Source organism: Lipotes vexillifer, unplaced genomic scaffold (assembly GCF_000442215.2).
Source record: "Lipotes vexillifer unplaced genomic scaffold, Lipotes_vexillifer_v1.1 scaffold213, whole genome shotgun sequence".
In the NCBI taxonomy this organism is placed as follows: Eukaryota; Metazoa; Chordata; class Mammalia; order Artiodactyla; family Lipotidae; genus Lipotes; species Lipotes vexillifer.
The window spans coordinates 4,643,103-4,652,206 of NW_006780610.1; the positions used below are offsets into that span (position 1 = coordinate 4,643,103).

Consider the following 9,104-nt stretch of genomic DNA (forward strand, 5'->3'; position numbering starts at 1 on the left):
GGGGGGGGGGGCTCCAGATCCCTCGCTCCCCCACCCTGTAGCGTGGGAGACGCGTGGCTAGTGGCAGCCCATCATTCTAGAGGAAATTTCATTTGGAGAGTTGTCAGGGAGCAGCAAACATCACAAACAATGTCTCCTGTGTTGTCCTCCCTCCATCTTGGAAGATAAAAATTAATTAGGAGAAGAAAAAGGAGGCCTTTGAAAGTGTTGTTTGGCTGTAAAAATATGTAGGCAAAATGTAAAGGAGGACGTTGGGAAAGCGTGTTCTTGGTGGCGAGGGCTGGGCAGCTTTGAAGGCAGAGGATGTCAGAAGACAGCTTCTCCAAGGATTTAGCCCTCTTTGGTGTTGCGGTGGGAGAGACACATCACACGTGGGGAGGCACTGTGTGTGAGTGACAGCCACTTAGGAAAGAGGTAGAGCTGGGGACCAAGAGTTCCAGGCTCCGCAGGTCCCTGGCACCATCAAGCCCCACCCCTTGCACAGCTTTGCCCCATCCTAGCAACTGAGCCTGGAAGGTGCCTGGAGAGGCCATCCAGTCCATCTCCCTACCTTCCAGCTGCTCAGCAGACTCTTCCCTGGGCTGGAAGGCTCAGGAGGGTGCTCCCAAGCTCAGCTCCCAGTTTCTCCTGACCTGTCTGCTGGCCTCTCTGATAGAGACTTAGCCCTGCTTTCAAGCAGAAGCAGGATAGGAGGACAGAAATGCAGTGACCAGGCAGAATTCATTGTGGTGCAGCCTGGCGCAGTCAAGTCACATCAGTCTCAGAGTCAGACAGACCAGGACTTGAGTCTTGGCTGTTGTCTGTGCTGGGTGACCTTGGATAAGTCACTTCACTTCTCTGAGCCTCAGTTTGCTCACCTGGATGACATGGATACTGATTCCCACCATGCAGCAATTAGCAAGGAGATTCAATGAGCCACTGTATATACAGTGGTTAGGCCAGTGCTAGGCACACAATACATTTAAGGCAAAGGCTTTCTCCTCTGGATGCCCCTCTGTTTGGCTGACCCAGAAGATGGGCAAGCCGGCTGGCCCCTTTTCTCCTTTGCCACATAGTCCCCTCCTGAGGCAAGGGTTTAACTGGAGTCCCATGGAGAAGCTCCAGCCAGTGGACACCTGGAGAACCTCTCTTCTTCCAGGTCCCTCCGGATTGGGCCTGGCGGCTTTGTGGAGGACATTGGTGCCTCTATCACAGGATGGCTGTCTACCTCTGCACAGAGCTAAACACTTCAGGGGGAGCCCAGAGGTCCTCAGAATAGAAGAGACCCAGAGCAGGCAGGCAGAAGGCAGCAAAAGGGGCAGGGGAGGCCTGGGGATGATGGGAAGTTATTGAAAATGACTCAGTTACTGATGACCTCTCTGTGCCTCGGTCTTCTCACCTATGAAATGGGTATAATAATAGTACACACACACACACACACACACACACACACACACACACACACACACCTTGTAGAGGTGATTATTGAGATGATTAAATGGGATAATTTATATAGAAAACTTAGAACCATACCTGACACAGAGTATGCATACAATAAATGTTAACTATTTTTATTGTTTATTCTTGGTGATACACAGCCCTGTTCAGCCCACAGATAGGATTTTAGGGGCAGCACATTTCTTATATATTTTTAATTAGTGGCCAGCATTTTAAAATGGGGAGATTTTTGCATTTAAAAAATTCATATATCCAGCTTCTCAAAAATGTGAAAGATGAAGGGGCCTCACTGAGCTGGCTCTCCTGAAGAGAGATTGTCAGGTGCCAAGAGGCGACAGCCGTCTCCAGCTTATCAGAACTCCACTCAGCGGTCTTTACTTATTTACAGTACTCTGCCTGGCCCGTCTCAGTACTGGAATTTTCTGCCACTGAGTACTATGTCATTTAGTTTCTATAGAAACTCTGCACTCTAGAAATCACTGTCCCCAATTTCTAGATGAGAAAACTGAGCCTTAAAGAGAATAAAGGAGGCTTAAAGACAGAGAATGACACTAGCTGCTTGTCAGGCACTTCCTAGGAACCTGGCTCTGTGCTAAGCTGATTCCCATTTTACACATGTGGAAAGTGAGGCTCAGAGATGTGACATCACTTGCCTGTGGTCACAGAAGGAGCTGGCATTTGAAGCCAGCTAGGTGTGACACCAGAGTCCATGCAGTGGAGCCAACCCCTCCCACCACCTCCATCCCCAGCCTGTAGCCCTCGCCTCCTGACTCCCCCCTGCAAGGGTCAGCCTGCAGCCCTCACCTCCTAACTCTCCCTTCAGGGGCCAGCCTGCAGCCCCGGCACAGGCAAGCCTCAGGGGCACATGCAGACAGCAGAGGCAGCTGCTGGGCCAGAGGGTCAGCAAGTCTGCCCTGGCAAGGTGGGCAGAGGCAGGGAGCCTCCTGGTCCCCATGAAAATAACCCAAGAGACATGATTAACTGCTCAGGTACGTGGATCCAATAAGGCCAAAGACTCCACATCCAGGGATAAGAAAGCCAGTTAATCTGGAAAAAGTTCTCTTTTCCAGTATGGAAAATACCCAAGGTCTCACATGGAATCACATTGCCTCCCCACACACATTCCCTGAGATTCAGCTCTCTTTGGAATTGATATATATTTTTATACATACATACATATATATATATATATATATATATATATATATATATATCTATATACATTTTCTTGTACAGAAATGTTAAATTCTCAAGATTAAATATCTTCAGTTGGGGAAAATCAATTTACTTCTTTGAGGAGGCTAGAATTGAAAGTCGTGAGTCTGAAACTTACTTTCTTGCCAAATTCACTGATAAAAAAATCCTCTCCGTCCTGGCATGTCACCCGGTATTGGCTGCTCCAAGCGATTCCATTAATTGATTTGGGTGACTGGCCCTGAAGCAATGTTTATTAAGGTTCCCACTGGAGCTGGGACAGGGAGGATGGCATTGGAGCCGTAGGTATGTGAGACTCCATTCCCTGGGGTGGTAACTAACTCAGGCCAGTGACGGAACTCAGGCATCTTGTGACCAGGCCCAGGAAGATAGGAGAGGGGACTGAGATTCCAGGAGGGGCCCTGGCTGTATCCCTCCCTGCCTCAGAGGTGCACAGGGAAGCTTTTCAGGGATGTTCTCAGAATCACAGAATCACTCAAGGACAGAACCTAAGGGGAATCAGAAACTATCAGTGGGTTTTGTTGAAAATGGGGATCCCAAGATATGAGACAAACACAGGGGTTGGCCTTTCTAGGCAAGAAGATTTCAGACCCATCTGCCTAAAGGTGATGAAGGTAATGAATTAGTTGACACTGGAGCCGGGAGAGAAGAACCTCTTGAAATCAGCATCACAGCCAGCTTCCCGCCTTCTCGCCACTTCTCATCTTAACTGGCCCAAGCTTTCTGGTGTCTTTACCCATCTTCCCCATTCCATTCCTTCACCTGCCTCAGGCTTTCACGTGTCTCTGCTCAAAGCCCATCAGCCTCAATACCAGCCTCTCCCTCGCCAGCCTCCAATGGAAATTTCTATCTCCATTTATGATGGGGTGTTACTGGGAAGAGCATATATTTTGATGTCAGGCATGCCTATGTATAGAAGGAATAGGGTGTTGAGGAGAGGATGCAGGGAGGCGTTTGCAGAAAGAGGAGAAGTTCTCATCCTCTTCTGAGACAGAAGGAGTGGGACAGGGCTCCCTGTGTGGTTCATTTTCGTTACTGATGGCTGGTTGTGTCAGAGAATGAGTGGGTAAGATGGGTGAGATGTAAGGATGGATGGATAAGTAAAAGGCTGGGTGGATAGTTAGTTGAATGAATTAGTGTGTAGATAGTGTGTGAGTGAATGGGTGAGAACATGAACATGATGAATGAGAGGATGGGTGGGTGGATGGATAGGTAGATGGATGGCTGGACAGATGGATGCATGCATACATACATGCATTAGGAGATGTAAAAGGAGCCCTGATGGCCTCATACACTTCTAATTCCCACCTCTAGTAGAAGGAGAATTTGGAAAGCAGGAGAGACTGGGATGGAAAAGGAGCTGAGGTGCTGAAATCACTGATTGGAGAATAGTATTTAGTTACAATAACCAAGAGAGCAGAGTGTCTGAGGCCATGTGTCCCTGCCAAGCAGTGATGATTGGACTTGGATAACCTGATTAGAAGAGTTGGAACTGATCATCTGAAAAAGCAACGATCTTGGGAATAAAAGTAGCTTGTGTCAGTATGCGTGTAAGAGAGTGTGTCAGTTACCTATAGCTGCATAACAAATTACCGCAAACTTAGTGTCTTAAAACAGCAACATTATGACCTCACAGTCTGTGGGTCAGGAATCAGCTTGGCATAGCTGGGTCCTCTGTGCAGGGCCTCTCACAGGCTGGGATCAGGGTGCTGGCTAACACTGTAGTCATCTCCAGGCTCCGCTTCTAAGCTCACTCACGTGGTGGTTGGCAGCATTCAGTTCCCCCTGGGCTGTTGGGCAGAGGGTTTCCATCTCCACTGACTGTCGGCTGGAGGCTGCCCTCTGTTCCTTGCTATGTGGGCCCCTCCATGGGGCAGCTCACAGCATGGCAGCCAGCTTCCATCAGAGCAGCAAGCCAGAGGAGCCAGAGAGAGCAGAAGCAAGACAGAAGTCACAGTCTCTTGTAACCTAATCTCAGGCATGACATCCCATCACTCCTGGGGGCGGGGGTTAAAAGCAAGTCACTGAGCCCAGCCCACACTCAAGGGTAAGGGATCACACCAGGGCATGAATCCCAGGGATGGGGATCATCGGAACCAGTTCAAAGCTTCCGACTGTAGAGAATCAGGGCGGGAAAAGTAGCAGAGTGAGAATGGACCCAAGGGAGAAGCTGGAGAAGGCAGTCTGGATATCAGAAATTATCTAGAAAATAAGAAATGTCTGGAGAGTCGGAAGAGCTGGACATCAGGAATGTTCTTAAGGGCAAGAGTAGTTAAGTGGTGGGGGTAAGCATCTGGGAGCCATGGGAGGATGGAATAGCTGGGGAGCAGGAATAGCTGATAGTGGGACAGGCTGAGGACGGCAGGAGCAGGCGGCAGCCAGCTTGCTGCTCCGATGGAACCCACTGAGGGCTCTGGGCATCTGAGCCCTTCCAGGCCTTCAGCTTCGGGGCAGATAAATTTGCAGGAGGGGAGTGGCTGCTCGTCTATGAAGGCACCCTCAGGCCCCGTGCCCAAAGGGGGCATCCCTGGCACTCAAGAGATTCGGGGCTCAGGTGGAATCTCGAGTGGGGTGCTGCCTGCTGCTCCGGGTCTCCTTCCTCCCCGAGGCATGCTTGGGTCTCCAGGAGCCAGTCTTGGAGGGGAGCCCTTAGCGCTAGGAAACACCTGGAGAGAAGGTCCACTTTCCTCCCAGCCCCCTCCCCCTGCCACTCCTGGCAGTCACAGCTTCTCCCCCCGCCTGCAGCCCCGCACCAGCCTGTTTGAGCGCACCCATGCCATCACGCACACTGGAGCTGGGCCGGGTGCCAGTCAGACAGGCTGACATCACAAACAGGCACAGCCAGACTTGGAAACAGCCAGGGACAATGAGGCCTGCAGAGCCACCTGCTCCCCTGGGATCAGCAGAGGCAAGGCTGATCCCTGCTGGGAGCAGGCAGCCAGCAGGCACTAAGTTCCCAAGAAATCTCATGTGTGCATGCACCCAGGTCTGCCCAGTCTCCTCAGGCAGCAAGAAACATGGCACCTTGGCCCCCTCTCCTGGCCCCAGGCCCTCTCTGAGTCTCCCCAGCAAGGCGGGGCAAGCACAGCAGCCCACCCACCAGGCCCGATCTTAGGGATGCTGGTTCCGTATTCACGGAGCAGCATCCTGCCCAGGATGCTCTGGAACAAGAGGCTGAGGGGGTCTGTGGACCAACTGCTCTGACTGCCCCCAGTCTTCTCCCCTCTCTGCAATTCTCGCCCTGCTTCTCTTTTTTTTTTGCGGTACGCGGGCCTCTCACTGCTGTGCTCTCAATCCCGTTGCGGAGCACAGGCTCCGGACGCGCAGGCTCAGCGGCCATAGCTCACGGGCCTAGCCGCTCCGCGGCATGTGGGATCTTCCCGGACCGGGGCACGAACCCGCGTCCCCTGCATCGGCAGGCGGACTCTCAACCACTGCGCCACCAGGGAAGCCCCCTGCTTCTCTTTTACTGTTTTGAAGGAGAACAGACAGGAACACTTGCCTCAGACAAATCTTCCCCTGGAGCATGGTACATAGAGCCACCTGCTTGAAGTGGGAGCGGGAGGCCCAGAATCCACCGAGCTTTGCCCTCATCAGCCCCTGCCCCTCCCCCCACCCTCACAGTGGTTTCTGCGAGGCAGTGCAGCTCTATGGTTAGGAGCATGGACTCTGGAGCCAGATGGCCTGGGTTAGAAGCCTGGTTTTGCCACTTTGTGTCTGAGTAAATTAGGCAAATTGAGGCACAGCTAAACTCAATTTTCTCATCTGTAAAATGGGGCTAATGACAGTACCTGCCCCCTATGATTGCTGGGCAGAACCAGTGAGTTAATACAGGCAAAGCACTTAGAACAGGACCTGCACATGTTTAATTGTTCAATAAATCTTAGAGAGAGAAAATTAATTTTTAAAAGAACAGCCTGAAAAGTTCTTGTGCCGTGGCGAAGAGCCAAGCGTTTTCGGGTAGGTTGGCTCGACTCTCAGCTTTATGACTCAGCAGCTGTGTGTTTGGGGACCTATCCTCCCAGGCCCTCAGTTTCCACATCTGAGCAGTGGGTCGCACTCCCTCGCTCTGAGGACTGTGCACAGAGTTCAGTGACTCGGGCCCTGCTAAGGCGTGAGCTGTGCTTGATCCCTGTGTGCTCAGTAACTGTGTGTGCATCACCACCCCTCATCCTTCCCCACGGCCCAGAAATCCAAGATCTCCACTTTCGAGAAGATGTGGGCCTTCATGAGCAGTAAGCCCTCGGCACTGGTGAAGAACAACGAGGAGGGCGTCCAGCGGGCGCTGACAGCTGACTATGCGCTGCTCATGGAATCCACCACCATCGAGTACATCACCCAGAGGAACTGCAACCTCACCCAGATCGGGGGCCTCATCGACTCCAAGGGCTACGGCATTGGCACGCCCATGGGTGAGCATGGCGCTGCAGGCGGGAGGGTGGCGGGTGACAAAGGGTGAGTGAAACCACCACATCCACTCATGCGCACACATGGCCCCCTGCTCCCTCTCCCAGGTCACCCCACTGAGCCTTAAAAGGCAGCATATCCTCAGCCCAGAAACAGAAAGGTAGAGCCACAAGCCTTGCGAGGCCAGCCCTGGCCTGAGCAGAGGAGACCTGGGCAGGCACAAAGGTGGGGGGTCAATTCAGAGGTCACGCCTCCTCTCCCTGACCTCACCCCTGCTGATGCCGCCCAGATGCGCTGCAGGCCTATGGAGACAGGGATTCGTAGGCAAGACTCTCCACCCCAAATCAGGACCCTTCCACCCAGACACCATAGGTGGATTTCAAGGGGGGCCTCCTGGCACTAGGGTCCCCCTTTGGATGAGCATACTGAGAGGCCCAGCGATGGTGTCTGGCACCCACCAGGGTACTGACAGGGGCGCACAGATGGACTGAAGGCTGCTGACAGCCAGGTTCCTCTCTCCCCCACTCAGGCTCCCCATACCGGGACAAGATCACCATCGCCATCCTGCAGCTGCAGGAGGAGGACAAGCTGCACGTCCTGAAGGAGAAGTGGTGGCGGGGCAGCGGGTGTCCCGAGGAGGAAAACAAAGAGGCCAGCGCCCTGGGCATCCAGAAGATTGGGGGCATCTTCATCGTCCTGGCCGCCGGGCTGGTCCTGTCTGTGCTGGTGGCTGTGGGCGAGTTTGTATACAAGCTCCGCAAGACAGCCGAGCGAGAGCAGGTAAGCCCCCAGGAGCTGGGGCCTGCGCGGGGAAGGGAAGGAGACGGAACGGGGTCTGCGCTGATTTCTAAGCCCCTATGTGCCAGGTGCAAGGTGGTGTCTGATCCCATCCCCACCGTAGCCCACTCTGAATCCAGTCCACCAGGAAGCCCTGCCAGCCCCACCTCTGCACTGACTCCGAGCATGTTTTCCCCTCAGTGTAACTCCACACCGGGCCACACCCATCCTGTCCAGCTGGATCATGCACCAGCCTCCAGTCTGGCCTTCCTGCCTCCACTTTTGCTCTTGACCAGCTGCTCTCCATACAGCAGCCAGTGCCCTGTTTAAAACTTAATTCAAACTGTGTCATTCCCTCGCATAAACCCCTCCAGGGTAATTGTGGAAGCTTCGTGATGCTTACATAGGGGGTTCATTATACTCTTCTCTCCACTTCTGCATATATTTGGAAATTTCCATAATCAAAAGTTTAACCAAAAAAATAAATAAATAAAGAGATAGGAGGGCCGGCCCAAGCTTGCTAGGTTCAACCTGTCTGATTAATTCATCAAGTGTGGTTAGGTAGTGGTTCTGGGTCCCAGTAGCAAATTGGAATCACAGGGAGAAAGTGTTTTAAGTGCTAATACCCTGGCCTCACTCCCAGAGACTGTGTTTTAATTGGCCTGTGGTAGAGCCTGGAATTGGCTTCTTAAAGTGTACGGCATGATTCAAATGTGCACCTTGAGTTGAGGGCTACTGGGCTGCGGGGAAGCTCCTCTCACAGCGAAGTTCAAAGGGATTCAGGGCAACTGTGAAAGGAGATTGCAGTTAAGTCATATGTATAAGATGCACTTACACATCCATCCAAAATTAAATGGAGTCCTTTATAATCAGCAAGCTTGAGTTAGCAAAGAGGAGGGGCAACGATAATTCTCGGTGTTCAAGTTCACATGGGTATAAGAAAAGGGACATGTTCCCATATTGCTGGGGGGAGTCCAAGAGGGTAAGTTTCTGGAGGGTAACTTTGTAGTATGGCCAGAGTCTTTAAAAGTGGCCATGCGTTTTGACCAATTTCTACTTTTTTTTTTTTGCGGTACGAGGGCCTCTCACTGCTGTGGCCTCTCCCGTTGCGGAGCACAGGCTCCGGACGCGCAGGCTCAGCGGCCATGGCTCATGGGCCCAGCTGCTCCGTGGCATGTGGGATCTTCCCGGACCGGGGCATGAACCCGCGTCCCCTGCATCAGCAGGCGGACTCTCAACCACTGCGCCACCAGGGAAGCCCCAATTTC

General features: G+C 52.5%; 1 protein-coding gene across 2 annotated transcripts in view; it reads left to right on the plus strand.

The window, feature by feature from the left end:
• GRIK3 (glutamate ionotropic receptor kainate type subunit 3) overlaps positions 1–9,104 on the plus strand; it is a 232,635-nt gene that overhangs the window by 219,937 nt on the left and 3,594 nt on the right. Inside the window, exons 14-15 of one of the 2 annotated variants that reach the window (XM_007453808.1) lie at positions 6,842–7,064; positions 7,589–8,219. In XM_007453808.1, coding sequence (XP_007453870.1) covers positions 6,842–7,064; positions 7,589–8,166 — 801 coding nt within the window. In that variant the 3' untranslated portion in view covers positions 8,167–8,219. Of the gene's footprint in view, positions 1–6,841; positions 7,065–7,588; positions 8,220–9,104 lie in introns of those variants that run through there. The other variant, XM_007453809.1, reaches the window with a different exon arrangement.